The 18706-nt window shown below is 35.7% G+C and overlaps 1 protein-coding gene across 2 annotated transcripts in view; it reads right to left on the reverse strand.

The window, feature by feature from the left end:
- Window positions 1-18706, reverse strand: part of LOC112053280 (guanine nucleotide-binding protein G(o) subunit alpha) — a 92656-nt gene that overhangs the window by 71926 nt on the left and 2024 nt on the right. Inside the window, exons 1-2 of one of the 2 annotated variants that reach the window (XM_024092664.2) lie at window positions 16264-16752; window positions 5523-5565 (exon numbers count right to left, since the gene is read on the reverse strand). In XM_024092664.2, the coding sequence (XP_023948432.1) occupies window positions 5523-5565; window positions 16264-16381 (161 nt within the window). In that variant the 5' untranslated portion in view covers window positions 16382-16752. Of the gene's footprint in view, window positions 1-5522; window positions 5566-16263; window positions 16753-18706 lie in introns of those variants that run through there. The other variant, XM_052887980.1, reaches the window with a different exon arrangement.

The following is an 18706-nucleotide window of genomic DNA, read 5'->3' on the forward strand; positions in this document are numbered from 1 at the left end:
AACCTGTTACCATACCGTGTGGCCAGTAGAATGACGAAGGGAACAATTCTAAAACAGCTCAATGACGACAAAACTTTTATCGTTTTTAACAATTGCTTCATCACAAATTTAATAGCTTTCTATGACGTTATACGTTACGTTCCATTTTAGGCCGCTATACAGTTTACATTAGGAAATCAGCACACAAAGTTTCCGACCGACCAAGGGTGAAATATTCATATTACAATTTTTTATTTAATATACGTTTACGCCTTCCGTAAAATATAAAACTAAATATTAAATCTCTTAGGCACTATACACGTAGTCGGTGGAATGACGTCTAGATCGTCTTTAAACTGTTATAAAAATTGTCACCACACTGCTATAGTCTGGCAAGTGCGTAACACTCCCATGATATGCGGGCGACAGGGTGAAATCGTGGGGAAGTGGCGTTCTTCAGTCGTGATTTTTCATTCATCGCTACACGCCCCCTGGCCCGCGCGGAACATTGGGAGTGTTACGAACGAAGTTGCCAAGCTATAATAATTGTTTTACTGACAACGTCAGTGTACATCAGGACAAACATTTAATTTCGTTCAAATGTGGATAATTGGTATTACGTTTTAACTTTTTAAAATTGCGTTTTCCTAAATACGGAAAATTTTAAACCCGCTTGAATGACGACAGAGGTTTTATCGATTCTAACCAAGGACTCAATTGTATGTGCAACAATTGTTACATTGCGTTGACATTTATGTTTCTAGTAAGTGATAAGTTTGTTTCAAGATTTTTTTGTTTCTTATAGGTCACTAGCAGACGCCCGCGACTTCGTTCGCGTGAATCTCGATGTAAACTTTCAACTACCCAACTCTAGCCCTACCCTACCCCCTACCCTACCCTACCCCTACCTTTTCCTGAAATTTTGCTATAAACCTCACGGAGCCCGAGACCTTTCCAACGAATGCAAAACCGTGGAAATCGGTTCGTGCGTTCTGGAGTTATAGCGTCAGGAAGGAAAACCCGACTTATTTTTATATAGTAGATTGCTCATTAGGACAATCTATACACCGAGATTAAATAAAATATATAAATATAAATTAATATTACTTGGCTTAAAAAACCGTAACGATACAGAGAATTATGAAAAACTTATTATTTATTAATTAAATTATTTATGAGAGAATATTACAGAGTGACAATCAATGTCTTTGTCTTTTTTAATATACCACCTTGCGAAACAGATTTGATCTAAATAAAATCCCTTATGCTAGCCACAAACGGTCAATTATTCTCACGTTTCTGTAGCACCCACGACTATAGTTGATCGTGTGTTGGTCACTGCGTACATGGCTTGTATACCGCGTGGGTACTCCCGTTTGCTTTTCAGAAACGTGAGAATAATTGACCGTCAATGGCGACCTTTATTGGTACCGGTAGTGCGATAAGCAAAGGCGCATGCGTCGAAGTTTGACGTCACACGCAAGTTGGGCATTGTTTCAAGTTCTATTTATTGAAATCATATTTATCCAGGAAAAGGCCTTTTATGGTAAAAACAGTACCTCTGTATACATACAATACGACAATAACGATATTTTTTTACAAGTCGTACTACTACTACTACTACTACTACTACTACTAATATATATCTATACTAATATATAAAGCTGAAGAGTTTGTTTGTTTGTTTGATTGAACGCGCTAATCTCAGGAATTACTAGTCCGATTTGAAAAATTCTTTCAGTGTTAGATAGCCCATTTATCGAAGAAGGCTATAGGCTATATATTATCCCCGCATTCCTACGGGAACGAGAACCACGCGGGTGAAACCGCGCGGCGTCAACTATATACTGTAAAAGGCTAAGACTCACATCAACATCGAAAGCCAAGAGAGGTCATGATTTCGGTGCCCGCCTTCTGAACTATGAATTAATGTCGTGTACCCACTCTCGGTCTTTCCAACTAATTGGAGAGGAACGGGGAATATTGGTCATATTTAAAAGAGTTCACGTGAACATCAAGGTACACGTTGCTTCACGCGACTTCGCGTGATGTAATAATTAACTTATCAAGTGTTCACACAGCATAAACTGTTAACTTGCGACAACCAAAGCCAGTCCAACCAAAAACAGCCTTTCGAAAAAAACCCGAATATCCATACCCGATGTAGGTCTACTCGTGTTTGAATGAAGAATTGTTTGACTTTGAGTAATGTCTGAGATGCTCAAGGTATATCGATTAATTATACATTCTTCGCTCAGTCGTCTGCTACACGTGCCATCTTTTATTAGGGCAATGTCATCTGACGCGTGAATGTAACTTGTAAGACGTACTTGACTGTGATAGCTTTTTCACCTATCCTATCTATACTAATATTGTAAAGCTGAAGAGTTTATTTGTTTGAACGCGGTTATCTCAGGAACAAATGATCCGATTTGAAAAATTCAGTGTTAGATAGCCCATTTATCGAGTGATAATGCTAAACGGTCACGGCTCTCCGAGGTACGGAGAGTGAAGAGAGAAAGAAAAGTTCGGTATTCCATGACCCGACCCAGGATTCTAACTAAGGACCTCGTAATCCGAAGTCAGTCTAACCACCACTTGCACCAACAAGGCCTACCCGAACACAATATTTTTTTCAAAATACTATTATGTACATTGAGCCGTGATAGCCCAGTCGATATGACCTCTGCCTCCGATTCCAGAGAATCCGGTCCGGGGCATGCACCTTCAACATTTCAGTTGTTTTAAAAAAAATTATATCACGTGTCTCAAACGGTGAAGGAAAAACATCGTAAGGAAACTTGCATACCAGAGAATTTTCTTAATTTCATGTCTTCCAATTCGCATTAGGCCAGTATACGTGGTTTACTATTGGCCTAACCCCTCAAATTTTGAGAGGAAACTCGAGCTTAGCATTGAGCCGAATATGGGTTGATAATGATGATGACTCTTACATTTTTCTATTATTTTTTGTTAAAGCATCAGTTTACAAGGTGAAGGCTTAGATTGTATACCGAGAGATCTAGGTCTAAGTACTACGTCGTAAATAAATGAAAATAAATTAAGCCATCATGATATTTCTTAAATTAACAAAAAAGAGGGAAATAAAAATTTTCAAGTAAACTAATTCGTACACGACTTAAGTTAATTTCTACTTTGTGGATTATTAATTTCGACTACAATGAAATTAATGTTTGAACACATATTTTGTATGTACTTATTAGAAAATATTATATATATATTACATCATAAAATGAATCATATTTGTACATGAAAAATTCTTAAATAACAAAGTCTACTAAGGAACGAAATAATCTAATCTAGAAATCTGTAACAGCACAGAATGGAGAACCTTCGCCTTTTTACACGTGGAACGAAAAGACATCCGCTCTAAAAATATCTCTACATTTCAACAATGCTTGGCTGTTCAACAAAGGTGGGTACGCGATATGTGATAACTGATATTGCAGTCAAAGGTGAGATACCTACTTATAACAAAGTCTGCTTTACAATACTGATATAATATATTTTTAGAAGACTCAGAAGTGGATTACAAAAATACGAAAACCAATGTCGAACAAAGATTCACAATATTTATCAGGACAACTTAATCTATACTAATATTATAAAGAGGTAAAGTTTGTAAGTTTGTAAGTTTGTAAGTTTGTAACAATTTTTTGAAATGGGGTAATCTTCGGAACTACTGGACCGATTTTAAAAATTCTTTCACCAGTAGAATGCTACGTTATCGGGGAGTGCTATAGGCTATATTTTATATTTCTATCATATATAACTACTGAGATATCGCGGGTTTTCTCTTACAGGTCAGACCGAAAAACTTACTTATTCGCATGCGCTGCCTCAACCATTGCGCATAACTGAAATAAATGTATGGAGGCTTTTTGAACCTTTAAAAGTTCTACAAAAAAGTCCGCGACACCATATATCTATCTTTTATATTTTAGCAGATATAGTACCTTTAGTACTTTAATAAATTATTTAAATTTTAAACTAAGGTTTACGTCATTATTTACACAACTAAACTTAAATCCTTATCAAAATAAATGATTTAATAATCACAAGGATATTATAGAGATAAGATTTGCCCTTTACAGTATGTTAATTAGTTATATAGTTTCGGAGATAATACAAAATTTCTGAAAGTCGCAGAAATGCCGCTATATGACGCCCCGCGGTTTCAATTACGTGGTTCCCGTTCCCGTATGAATATGAGGACCAAACATAGCCTATGACACTCGCAAATAATGTAACTTTCTATTGGTAAAAGAATTTTCCAAATCGGTCCAGTAGATCCAGAGATTACCCCCGACAAAAACACAAACTTTACCTCTTTATAGTATTAGCATAGAAGTCACTTGGGAAATTATAGTCTTTTGGTCATTGCACCACGCACAAAATGCTGGACCAATTTTGCTGAGGGTAGGAATAGGATAGAGGTAGGGAAGGGGTAGGATAGAGGTAGGGTAGGGTAGGGTACGGATAAGGTAGGGGTAGTGTAGGGTAGGGGCAAGGTAGAGGTAGGGGAAGGATATGGAACGTATAGGGTAGGGGAGGAGTAGGATAGGGGTAGGGTAGGGGTAGGGTAGGGGTAGGGTAGGGGTAGGGTACGGGTAGGGTAGGGTTAGGGTAGGGATAAGGTAGGGGTAGGGAAGGGTTAGGGTTAGCGGTAGGGTCGGAGTAAGGTAGGGGTAGGGTAGGGGTAGATTAGGGGTAGGGTAGGATAGGGTATGGATAGGTTACGGGTAGGGTTAGGGTAGGGTAAGGTGGGGGGAAGGAAGGGTAAGCATTAGCGGTAGGGTAGGAGTAAGGTAGGGGTAGGGTAGGGTAGGGTTGGGTAGGTTTACGAGCAGGGTAAGGTAGAGGTAGAGAAGTTTACATCAATTTTTACGCGGACGAAGTCGCGGGCGTCCGCTAGTTAACAAATAAAACTGTAACCAAAATAAGACCCTAGAATGGCAGAGAATGACCTTGAGTGGAGTCACGAACTTGTGATCGTCGTATGTAGGGTAAAGAGATCCCTTGACAGTTTCTACAGACTAACACTCCCGTTTTCCACTCAAGTTTCTCTCCTCGCCTATCCCAAGTAATCCATAGAGTACAACAAGAAATGTGGACGGCTCGAACGCCACGAATATACTGAAGCCGACCGTACGACGAGCGTCTTATATCGCAAGTCGTTCCCGCCAACCAAGTATATGTTACAATGTATACAACAAGATATGTTCACACGCCACTGTTTTTAAAACACGACGCTTTTTTCGAACAGTGTTGCATTTTCAATTTTGGGCTTTGGAAATAGACCTTCATTTAAAGTCAATTAAAAAATTTCTAATGCGAATGAGGGCTTACCGAGATTAAAATAAAATCATAATAATGGTTTTAAATTTTTGAGAAGTTCATTTACCTGGCAGTGACAAATGATGAGTCGATTGGCAAATTGCCAATACTATTTTACAAACGCGCTATACTATAACCCTATTATGTAAAAAGAACTTGGCTATAAATAGTTAATTCATACTCACTTCATTTGTTTAACTATCGTACTCTTCCCCGACTCGCCGGCACCTGTAAAAGAAGTCAACATTAAAAAATGTTTCACTTAAGAGCCAGTTATGTGCACGAGGTTTTTGAATAGGGTAGGCACTAAACATACAAAATTATAATGAAAAATTGTTTGTTGAGTTAAGGCAACAGGCAACTAGGTTTAGAATCATACTTTAATTTAATTTTAGTAGTAGAGCCTATATAGCTGTGTATTACTAATGCTATGGTTATTTTTGTTTTCGTCACCTGCTGATGTCTTTAAGTTTTCCTAAACCGAAGAAATCGCTACTTAGCGATAAGGCCGCCTTTTGTATGCTGATCTCTTCTTAATATGTTTTTATTTCACTTGTATTTGTCTTTGTGGTGTGCAAATAAAGTATATCTACCTATCTATCTATCTATCTAAATAGCTCTATGGTTAAGGGGCTGTGGCTAAATCTACGAGTCCTTGGGTTCAATCTCGACTATTATTATTATTACCTGATCCTACTCACTCCTAGCACAGTACTTAACAACTATTAAAATATATAAAAAAAGAGAATACAACAATACAATACATAATTATTGTATACACACTTTTTTGAAAAATATTTCAATTTGAAAAGTAGCCTATATGTTAATACAGAGTATAATGTATTTCCAATTCAAATTTAAGTCAAATCGGTTCAGTTGTTGCGGCGCAAAGAGTAACAAACATCCAAACATAGACCCAAACAAACGTCCATACAAACTTTCGCATTTGTAATATTAGTAGGATAATAATAACAATAGAAATTAAGCTCATTTTGAATGACCCACTACTACATGGTGATTAAAACCATCACGATTCTCCGATGCAGTTTGGAGAGTTTCGAGTGATCATGTTGACTCTGTAACTATAGCTATCACGTGTTAATGATAACGAAGTGGAGAATCAATAAACAACGAACTCAGAATCTCAATCTACTGATACTGGACGAACGAATTCTCACAAAGCGGCGCAATAAAACCCGGCAATGATATAAAAAGCGGTTAATTGCTAAACGAATGTAAACCGTACCAACATTTCACACTAAATGCATGTCTCGGTGAGATATAAAAATAGAAGATGAAAATAAAACCGCAGCACTGGGAGTTTTCATCAACGAAATCAAGTAACTTTCAGAAGTTTCGAAACGTATTACCTTTCAACATGCCCGTTGGAAAAAGATTATGAAACGTGTTCAATGAAATTAATTACTCTAATTTTTATCCTCAGTGACTAAGCAAAATATGTTACCATGGATCTGCACTACTGGTAATAGTAGGCATCCACAGATCCGCATCGTACGTATTGGACGCATCAAACCGATTTTTGTATTATTTGTATAAAATCATATAAGTGCGCCCAGGCGTCCACTGATTCGCGTCGGTCGGGTCGCATCGACCGGATTTTACGGTAGATTCCTGCGATCCGTACGATACAGATCAGTGGACGCACTTGTATGACTTTTAATACAAAGAATGCTGTGATTCGTTTGATGCGATGCGTTTGATACTTCCTAGGGAATATGTAGACGCCTATCATAATTCGCCTCTTTGCTTCAATAACATTATATCTTCGAAAATTAGTATTTTACATGTGTCCATTTTATTAACTTTCAAATAATAATAATAATTTTCTTATCAAAACTTAACTATGTATGATTATAATGATAATGATTATAATACTTGAGAAATACTTATGATTAAGTTTTGTTACTTGAAAAATACATTAGATTTGACACGAATTTTTTTTAAGTTTAAAAAAATAGCCTCCTTTAAAATATAGTAATTTCCGATTTACGGCGTTATTGAAGCAAAGAGGCGGTGCCCGATTATAAACATAAATCGTTTATAATCGTATTTTTGATTTGCTACCTGGTTATTTCTCCGAAAAATCGGACACCGAGATAGGTACTTGTTGCGTCACGCGACTTCGCGTGATGTGGCAATCAAGGTGTTAATTTCTAGGATGATATCCTATCCATCTCTAGAATCTATCACTATATTATTTCGTCTAGTATATTATTGTATAACACACGATACATTAAATTCGTTCTATCTAATACCTATTAACGGATTTAAAAATTCTTTCATCATTAGAATCCTAAATTATCCCTGATGAACATGGCCGCCGTTCTATCCGACGGGAACGGGAACTACGGGTAAAACCGCGGGGTGTCTGCTATTAAATAATAAGGTAGGTGACATTAAATCACAAGCGGAGTGTCCTCTTATTGTAGTTAGGTGATACGTGTATCGAGAGGTCAGAGATCGGCCATTCGCCGTCGACGCACCAATTAGACGCAGGCGGGGTCGATTTCACATCTGTGCATTTGACAGTTTTGCAACACCCACGTATGTGATAACTATAGTCAGCGCGTTATCTACTGAGCCGTGAGATCATCAATTGTTTTTAACTGATTTTTAAACCTGCCGGCCAATCCACAGTAGAACAGTGGTAGGTAATCCCGTATCCTATAAAGAGGAAGGCTATACATTTATGGCCCGGCGAATCAGTTGATAACGCCCTCACTATATACTGATCCTTTTGGATTACATGTTACTAAGTATTGAATTAATTGTCCAACCGAATGGAATTTTAGATGAAATATTATGAGCCCCAAAGTGCTGGAATGGCGACCCCGCACTAGTAAGCGCAGTGTTGGTCAACCCCTACCAGGTGGACTGACGACATCAAGCGATTCGCAGGGATTCGCTGGATGCAGGTGGCTCAGTATCGTGATGTTTGGAATTCCTTACAAAAGCCTATGTCCTGCAGTGGATTTCCATCGGCTGATATGATGATAATGAGCCCGATTGCAAGGTTTTACTAGTAATCATTTTAACAGTACACTACATGGCAGGCCTCCCTACTTATATGGATACTTATACTCCTTATACCCTCTCCTGAGGATATGGAGAGTAGACCCATCACGCTACTTCAATGCGGGAAAGCAGGGTGTTACTTGGTAGGCTCATTAGTCAATAGCTACGCCTCAGGTATATTATACGTTGTTCTTTTATTAGAAATGGTTTTCCATCAAACCTATAGACGTATATTTTATGGATCCATACCCCTCCGACCGAAACACGGCAGAAAAATGCTTGGAGGTTATTGAATCAGCTTTCATTTTCACATAAAATTAATCATTTTATGTAATGATAGTAAATTATGTAAAATATTGTAAAGAATGATGATTTTAAAAGAACAACTGTTGAGTTTATTGCTGGCTCTTCTTAGCAGATCCTGCCATCCGAATAGGTAATAGAGTCTTTAAAAATATTCAAACATCCCATTTAATAAATGCTTATAAACTAAGCCAATTTTGATTTTGAAAAGGTTTTATATTTACCAGTAGCAAAGGATGGCATTTAGATAAAAGTAAGCCGACCCAAAGAAAAGGAAATTCATAAAATTCTCATATATCTAGACAGAGTACAATAATGAAAATGCATGAATTTTTAAGAAAACCCGGCGGGAATCGGCTTGCATGAACTCTTCGCCACTGATATTTACATATAGATTCCCAAAAGCGAATAAAAAAAAAATTGTATCACAAAAACATTAAGCCGTCAATCTTCGAACGCGTTATCGGTATCATCAGATGAGGCGGAGGGCCTTTTGTGCTGTTATCGCGATAAAGCCGTCGGCGCTCGAGCCGCTGATAAAGTACCTGCCGGTAACATCCGACCTGCCGCCATTTCACTGTTGCACGAATCACGATACACGATAGGGTCATTCAAGTTCCAACCGCCTAACAAAACCAACCGCTTTTTCTTTTTTTTTTTTCTCCAATCTTTGCCCAGACTTCCTGGTACTACCAATAAACGTGCATTACTTCAGGAAGGGAGTTATCTGTGTGTTATATGTTTGTTAAGTGTACTCGTATAAGACCGCCAAGTACCTCACGTGGTCGATCCCTTGAACAAATAAAAAATGTCTTGGATCTTTGTTCCTAATATTCACTATACACATGTGGTGGAATGCCCTTCCAGTTTACGTATTTTTCCGGGTTGAAAAGGAATTCCTTAACCCTACATCCACTAGTCACAAGTCCTGGACTTTGCTTGGTGCTTTTCTCTCTACCACGCGATGGACCCAGCACCTGCACGGTGAATCCATGAAATGCTAAGATATTAGTCTCGCCTATGTGGTAATCCTGAGTAAAATCTATTTTCATTCGCCAATCAAACAAATCGCCGCAAAATTGTCAGTTTCATACAAACTTTCATCCCCTATTTTATACCCGTGGGGGTAGAATTGATCATAATCCTTTCTTAGCGGATGCCTACGTCATAACATCTACCAGATGTATGTCAAATTTTCAGTCAACTTAAGAGTTTTATATATATTTAGATAATATTAAAACAACCTACTGAAAATTACTATGTAAACCTATTATTATATAATATCCTCCCATCAGTTTCTTAAAAATTATCACCCATATACTTAAATAAAATTACTCAAGTCTGTGATTTTAAAATAACTGTTTTTTTCTTAAATGCTAACTAAGTATTTAAATGATAAGTACTGTAACACATAAACTTTTTAAAAGCTTTTTCTGTTTATCTGAGATAATCTCTGGACCTTTCACTAGATAGATAGATATAGATAATGAGCAACATATAGGCTATGTTTTATCTCAGAAAAGTGCATGGTTCCTGCAGGGTATGTGAAAAACTAAATTTCACGATTATGTGTACACAAGATAAGAATATAATTTCAAATATTACAAATACATACTTCTATGTCACATACACCTAATAAACAAAGAAGGAGAAAAATGGTTACTGAGAGGCTGGATGCAACCAAGAATATACATATTATTCAGTCAAAATTATCTTAATTTTGACTGCAATTTTTTTTTAATTTAAGGTACACTAATTTTAATTTCTGTTTATTCATTTTGTTAATATTGTAAAAGTGGGTATGGCAAAATCTCTCTAAAACCTGCAGCATGTTCTATATTAAAACGGGTAGGTATATCATCATTCAACCCATATTCGGCTGACTGCTGAGCTCGAGTCTCCAATTGGTTAATGGGTTAGGCCAATAGTCCACCATGCTGGCCCAATGAGGATTAGCAGACTTCACACACTGAGAGAATTAAGAAAATTCTCAGGTACACAGGATTCCTCACAATGTTTTTCCTTCACCATTTGAGACACGTGATATTTAATTTCTTAAAATGTACACAACTTAAAAGTTGGAGGTGCATGCCCCTGACCGGATTAGAACCCACACCCTCCGGAATCGGAGGCAGAGGTCATATCCACTGGGCTATAACGGCTCTTATATGGGTAGGTACAAGTACATTTGGCTGGGCAAGGAGAAAAAGACAAACAGATAAAAGGAATGTTAGCATGTTACTAAGGAATTCCTTAACCCTCCACTGGACTACTACTACAACGGTCAGGCATCTGCACAGTGAATCCATACAAAGATATTCATCTCATTTCCGGTATAAGAGAACTGACACTATAAAATGTGTGTGTGTATGAATGGGACTGATCAGGATGGTTTAGGGGACACAAACATTAGGAGTTAGTGTAGTGAATCTTTACCGGGAAGTATGCATAGATTTGGATGTGGAGTAACAAGTCCAAGTGCATTTACTCATGTGTGCTGTACTAGTATTGATTTTATGATAATAGGAGTTGATTGGAGTCAGAGACCAGAACAAGTGTATAAAACTCTTATTAAATAGAACTAATGACAGCTCGGAAAGAAAAATCGTTACATCCTTTTATACCCAATTCACCTCTGCCATGAATCTATTATCCCCAAGTAATCCCAAAAATAATAAAAAAATATAGTAACAGCATCACTGGTAAGTACTTGAGTTTATCCAGTGTAACACTTTATTTTTTTCAAATGATTATCACATGCATTTGTTATTTTTAACTTATCTCATAGCCAATTGATCATTATTAGCCTAATCTGGGCCCACAGCTGGGCTAAGCCATCCTCCATATAAGAGAGAGGATTTGGAGTTTGGACCAACAATTGTGCTCCAATGTGATTTGATTGTGAAAAAAATAAAGATTTTTAGAAGAAAATTGGAAAGCCTTTTTTAAAAAAATAACCAATCATCCTGACCTGCTCCAATTGGACTTAAAGACTGTTATATAAAATTGGGTACAATAATAATCTAACATAGGGCTGGTCCAAACCAGATACAGTCTATAGCAGGGGAGCCCAGGATTCTAAATTTGCTGTTTCTAATGCATCATTGAAATCAATTACATTTGGTAGATTAGATGATAGAAAGGATATATGGTAAATCTCCTCCTATGGTAGGTAATCCTCCTTAAGATCTCCTCTTCTGCAAGGTTCAAGAATCAAACTACAAGGACCTTGCTCATGAGACCATGTTGAGTGTTGAGTCAATTGTTATCGTTCCAATAGTCAATTCAATCAATGATCTTATAGTAAAAAGCTTCAATGAACATCTTAAGAAGCTTTCACTTGAATGTTTAGCAACAGGAGGGTTGATTTTTTTTTAAATAGTGTTTTGTATTATATTTTGTATTTTTAAACATTGCTTAAAATTAAAAAATAGTGTACATAAATATGAAAGACATATATCTCCTGCAAATAACAGACTTTTAAGGGAAATTACAAGTCAAAAATGGTGTGGGTAAGAGAAAAATTCAATGAAAGTTCTGTCTTTATTCAGGGCTACTGTGTTGAAAATTCAGATTATTAAAGTGATTGCATTAAGCTGCTTTGCTTTAAGTTACTTTGTCAGCATTTAAAAATTTTAGTATTTCATTTTTTTCCATTCCACATAAAAAAGAAATTTAACTGTATTAAATCTCTTGTTGTACTAGCAGACACCCGCGACTTCGTCCGCGTGAAACTCGATGAGACCCTTTTTAAATTTTTTTCTGTTTTAAGATCCTTTTCCTGATAATAACAAACACATAAAAACATAGTGAATTTGGTCCTGCTGTTCACACGTGATGGCATGACCAAGGGATATATGAATTAATTTTTATACATATTAAGACATAGTAACTGCCAATGCAAAATGCAATAAGTCTGTGAACTGCAAAAAATAATCATACATTTTTATCAGACTGTACACACCTAACTTACTGTCAAAGGTTGTCATGATGGTTTCAAAGTGATACAAAATTCAAATTGGAACCCTTGTAACATTAATTTTAAGTTTTTGACCAATTATTATCACCATTATCTAATAATATTAATACCCTACATTTCAAAAGTGCTTGTAAACTAAGCTAATAAATAAATGAACTTTGGCTTTGACTTTAAAAATAAACCATTTGCAGATAGATTGAGGTGTGTCTTGAAATGCTAGATGCTGTTTTACAGATTTCTAAAATAATTTTTTATTTAATTAAGACTGTGCTAATTCAGAGCAGTTCCATATTGTACCAGTGTGGGGGACTATTGGCCTAACCCCTCTCATTCTGTGAGGACTTGAGCTCAGCAGTGAGCCAAATATGGGTTGATAATGAAATTGATAACAAATTTTTTGTAGTAATTATTTTTTTTAATATTCATTGCAATTTTTTTAAAAAAAATTATCTTTTTTCAATCAAACAAATCTAATCAATCAAACCACTTTTATGTTCATCATATGTTTTTTCACATATGACTCTTTTAGTCTGTAAATCTGTCTTGATAAAATATGCAACTACTTCTTACAGTTATGTATCCAGCATAACTTAACATGTATTATGCTATATCAAGTCAATTTAGCAATAGGAATTCTATTATGATGTGTCATCTTTATTATAAAATAAACCTTTGCACTGCATTCCAAGTAGCTTCTACATTAGCTAATTTTAATGGCCCACTACATAGCCTTCCTCCATAAAAGAGATGAGATTTTTGCACTTAGATGCAATTGCTTAATGCAGGTGGGCAGAATACGAGTAATCTAAATATGGAAATATTTGACTGTGTTAGTAGTTTATTCATCGTCACCATTATCAACCCATAATCAGATCGCTGCTGAGCTCGGGTCTCCTTTCAGAATGAGAGGGGTTAGGCCAAACAGTCCACCACACTGGCCCAATGGGGATTGGCAGACTTCACATATGCAGGGAATTAACCCTGCACATCCTGAAAGGAGACTCGTGTTCAACAGTGAGTTGGGTTCATGGGTTGTTAATGTTGTTGTTGTAATTAAAATAACAAAGACCAACAGCTTGATATGCCCTTCAAGTTAGTTTAACTTTTGTCACCAAGCTAGTAATTGTTAGCTACTGAGAATATGTTGGAAGAAAGATTCAATATTTCATACTATCCTGACTCAGAACTAGACCTCGAGATCTCAAAGCTTCATTGGTTTTTGGCTTAATTGGTCTGACAACGGTTTGGTTGAAAATTGGTCTGACAAGACAGTTAACAAGAAATATATTCAATCGAAATTAAATAAAAAGCCTCAAAGCTTAAAACTTAGAAGTTGATTTAGTTAGAACACCTGTAATATGATTATTTGCAGGTTAATCCCTATTTTTTTTGTATATAACAAGAGCCAAACTAGGTTTGCTTAGTAGGCTACCATATCAAGAACCAAGAGAAAGACAAAATGTGGATTAAACATATCAACAAAACAAAACAGAGATTGCAGCAAAAGAGAGAGAAATCTTTTTCCACTGCTATTAGACATTTGTCTTTCTCCTCTCGAGATGTCTTTCTTGCCTCGAGATGTGATGGTTATGGTCATGGAGTCATAGAATATAGACTTACTGAAGTTGCAACATGCCATACTGCATAGATACTATAATCTCACTGAAAATGTTTAGCGAGAGACATCATAGCCCAGTGGATATGACCTCTGCCTTCAATTCAAAAGAAATAGGTTTGAATCTGGTCTGCATACACCTCCAACTTTACATGTGCATAAGAAATTAAATATCACATGTTTCAAACAGTGAAGGAAAACCTTCGTGAGGAAACCTGCAAACCTGAATTTTTTTTTAATTTTTTGCGTGTAAAGTCTGCCAATCCACATTGGGCCAGCACAGTAGACTACTATCCCTATCCTCTAATGATGATGATTGAATGGGATATGGTTTGTACACTACGCAACCATATGCCTCATGTTCAGAAGATGCTAGAAGCTACTAATGTTTCTACATCTAATACAGGCTTCTGAGTAATTAGATAAGGAAGTATTGAAAATGTATTAGGAGTATCATAAATACAAACTGGTTTAATCATAAATTCAAACTTCATTTAATTTAAGTATGCTTAGCTAAGCAATTTTGAAATGTAAAGTTATGATTATATGGAGATAAGTAAAGTCAAAATTAAAAATTAAAATTACAAGGGTAATTACACCTTGGTCTGAGAAGACGCCCACAACAAACTCAGCAGCAGTCAGGGGGGTCTTTTTTGTTATCACCATTTCACAATTATAGTTAAAAGAATATTTGTATTTATTTGTATTTTGTTTTATGTTAAAAGTATATTTATAGTTAAAAGAAGTAATCAATCATTGGTAAAAAGCATTGCATTGTTTTTTTAAATTTCTTTGTGTATTTATCATGAAACATTTTATAAAGAATAGAGCAGAAACTATGTTTTTATCCTTTGTAAAGTTGTCATTTAAAATTCAAATCATGAATAAGAATTGATTCACATTACTTGGGGAAAATAAAATCAATAATGAGCGAGTCATAGAATAACAATAATTTATATTAAAGGACTAATCCTAATATCAGCTATGATTAAGTTTATTGACATTGTTTAGCCCACCAACTTGCGCTGGAGCAGTGTGGTGGTTTTAAGCTCCATATCTCCTCCCCTATATGGAGGAAGGCCTGGCCCTGTTGTGAGCTGTTAAAATGGACTGATAGTCAATAGTCAATATTCATTTATTTCAATTAGACTTAGTTAACAAAGCACTTACAATATGTCATGTAATAATATTATAAGATATTGGTGATAATAATTACCTAGGTAGTCGAAAACTTAAAATTAAAGTTACGAGGGTTCCCAAATGCGACTTGGTCCAAGAAGAGCCTACAACAAACATAGCAATACTTTCCTGGGTTAAATTTGTTTACAGAACCAAGATAGTAGTATGGACATTCTTTATAGGCATTTTTCTGAAAGATGCAGTTAAACATGATTATTTCATGTTTGATTTTACTTTTTTATGATTAATTTTAATGAATGTAATTTATTTATATAATTGTTATTAAGTAATAGCCTTTTTTTTATGCATGTGTGTATGAGAGTAATAAATGATGTGTGTACCTATACCATGTGTGATCTTAATTTTTACTTAACAAATTGATGTTGATTTTATAGCATTCTAGTCAAACATTTGTGAGTGAATCTAACCATACATTTCTCCATCCATTCCAATCTCATTTGTTAAGTATTTGATAATTAAAAGAACAAGACAATAATAAAAATGTTAGAACAATAACACTCAAATTATTGCTAATTTTCTAATTCTAATTATTTGCTAACACTCATTCAAATACGGAACTACCTCTAATAATGCATACTTGCATACTGATTAGCTAAAGAGAAAGCTAATTAACAGTTCCTACGTGTTGTGACCCTATTGTGTGTATATCGATTAATTATTTTTCGCAATCAGTACATTCGGAATATTTTATAAACCGCAAACGAGTACTAAGGAGCGTTACAATGAATTCAATACATGGGTGCGGCCGCGAATGTATGGGCCCGCCGGTGTAGAACTGTAGGACAAACCGTACCTAGCAGCAGTAACTTTATATCTTTGGAAGCTTGCATGCCATCTTCTTTCAAGTTCCTCTCGATCGCTCGGCTCCGGGCAGCGGCCGCTCGTTCCTCGGCCGACTGCGTGCACCCCATGTCGGCAGCTGTCCCTTCGCCCTCGCCGCCGTTCGCCCCGACTCCCTAGCCGGGCGCGCTTTCACCGCTCCCTCTGCATACGCTCCGACCGCGTCCTGCCGCCCCGGCTAACCGGAGCCACCCTACACGACGTTACACCACTCACACAGTAACCTAATCGTATCACTGATCACTCTCGCAGCTCGACCGACACTTGTGCGGAAGATCAGAACCTTGTGACATTCACGAATCCGTAATTCACACGACACTCGAACGCGTAATGACAGCGAAAACTTTAATTGATTTTATGAAATCGTATGAGATAATGGCGGCCGGATGACAAGCACCAGCTCCACTCCGTGACGACTGACGGCGACCGCGCCCCGCTCGACTGACGTTCGGCCGTACTCGGCGCTCTTCGTTCCGGCTCGCTCACACATGCGTGAAACTATACTCACACACGAAAGAGAACAAAAATAAATGTAGCAAATACACAGCATGTTCTAACATAAAAGAAAATGTTAATTTGATTTTTAAAAATATATTTTTTAACTTCTCATAAGCATTACCATAATATTGTTAAAATCAACCTAAACCCTCAAGATAAAGTAAATTACTTAAAAATATTAACGTAAAATAAAGAAAACATTTTAAGTACATCGATTAAATATCGATTTTTAAATAAAAAGCAAAAGACACTGTTTCTCAAACTTCTCAGAAATCAAACTAAAAACTAGAAACCCTTAGAATAGAGAACGAATTATTTCTATTGCTCTATATACTAAATAAATACGAGACAATTTAGTCCATAAGTTGCCCATATACAGGTTCAACCTATACTTTTAGTATGTATAGGTACATTTTATTTAATGAAAATACGAATAGGTATACCTATTGTATAGATAAGTCGTTGGTTTATAACAAATATCCTTTTTTAAAAACTAGTATAACTATTATTTCACTATAATTTCACTTTAAATTAGTTGTTAAGGGGTTTTATGTTTTTTGCTATACGTAGGTTTATTGACTACTGAAGAGGACTATCACTTCAACTAATTATTGTAAGTCGGCATTTGGCAATACCCCAAAGAAGTTACAGGTAGTTTCTGTGAGTGCAAATAAGCAATATTGTCTGCTCTTCAAGCTCTACATAAGTATATACTTAAGTAAGTAAAACATGAGTATAAAAGGTAGAAAAAATATTACAATTGTTTTTTAAAATAATTAGGTATTCAATCTGATAGACTCGTGCATATTAACAGATCGTTTATCTTACGTTCATACATACGTAAAATAAACGATCTGAGATTTTCTCAGATATAATTGTATGGAGGTTGGTATCAGGTGGTTTAGGTTAATTATAATTATAATATGTAATGAGAAAGGAAATTATAATACCTTTATAATATGATGTTATGTTTTCAGAGTAATACACAACTACACAGCAAGGCAATATTTCCATTTGTTGCAGTCTTAAGATTTACGTTATAATCATGGAATGTTAGACGAAGCTGCTGACTTATTTGTGTACCCACACTATGTTTTAGTGATTTTTCCTTTAAAAAATGAACTGAATCTCAGCGTATTTTGACTTTTTTCCATTTTGTCTGTCTGTAGGTTATATGTAACAAACTACACACGACAACACACAATGTAATAGGTACCTACATTTTTTTAAATTTGAATACCGGACATTGAAATAAACGTTGAAAATGCCTATTTAATTATCAAATTTACTTAATAAAATTGTCACTTGTACTCACATAAAATAAATTGATATCTCAGGTCCTTAAATAAAATTGCAATGCATTTTGCTTCGATGACATAAATCTAATGTTTAATTACAAAACCTCTTCAGATATTGGTCTTTCATATTGTTTTTATTAAAGTAAGAAATTCAAAAATTCATAACAAACTTTTCAATTTGAAAAATAAGTTCATTTACATATTATTTTTTTTTACATTCACCATTTTGTATCATATGAACATTATGATTTATTTTATCTTATTCGTCGTAAAAGTAGGTACTTAAAGTATTTTGCATTGAAATTTCAGATCGAAATTTTGAAACCGATCTGAGATAGAGCAGAATTTAAAATTTTATTTTGTTTATTTAAATGTCCGGCAGTCGAATCCAAAAAATATGTATTGCATCGTGTGTAATAAGTTACAACGATCAACGTGCGAATTTTACAATGTATCTGTTTAAGAGTAAAGTTTAGATTTTGATTGTTAGCCGCTCACCTACGATTCGAACGAAATGGGCAGCTTAACGAAATTTATACATTCAACCGATTCGGACTTTGTACACTGGTACTGGTAATGTATACTGGTACTGTACACAGG

Source organism: Bicyclus anynana, chromosome 20, assembly GCF_947172395.1.
Source record: "Bicyclus anynana chromosome 20, ilBicAnyn1.1, whole genome shotgun sequence".
Lineage (NCBI taxonomy): Eukaryota > Metazoa > Arthropoda > Insecta > Lepidoptera > Nymphalidae > Bicyclus > Bicyclus anynana.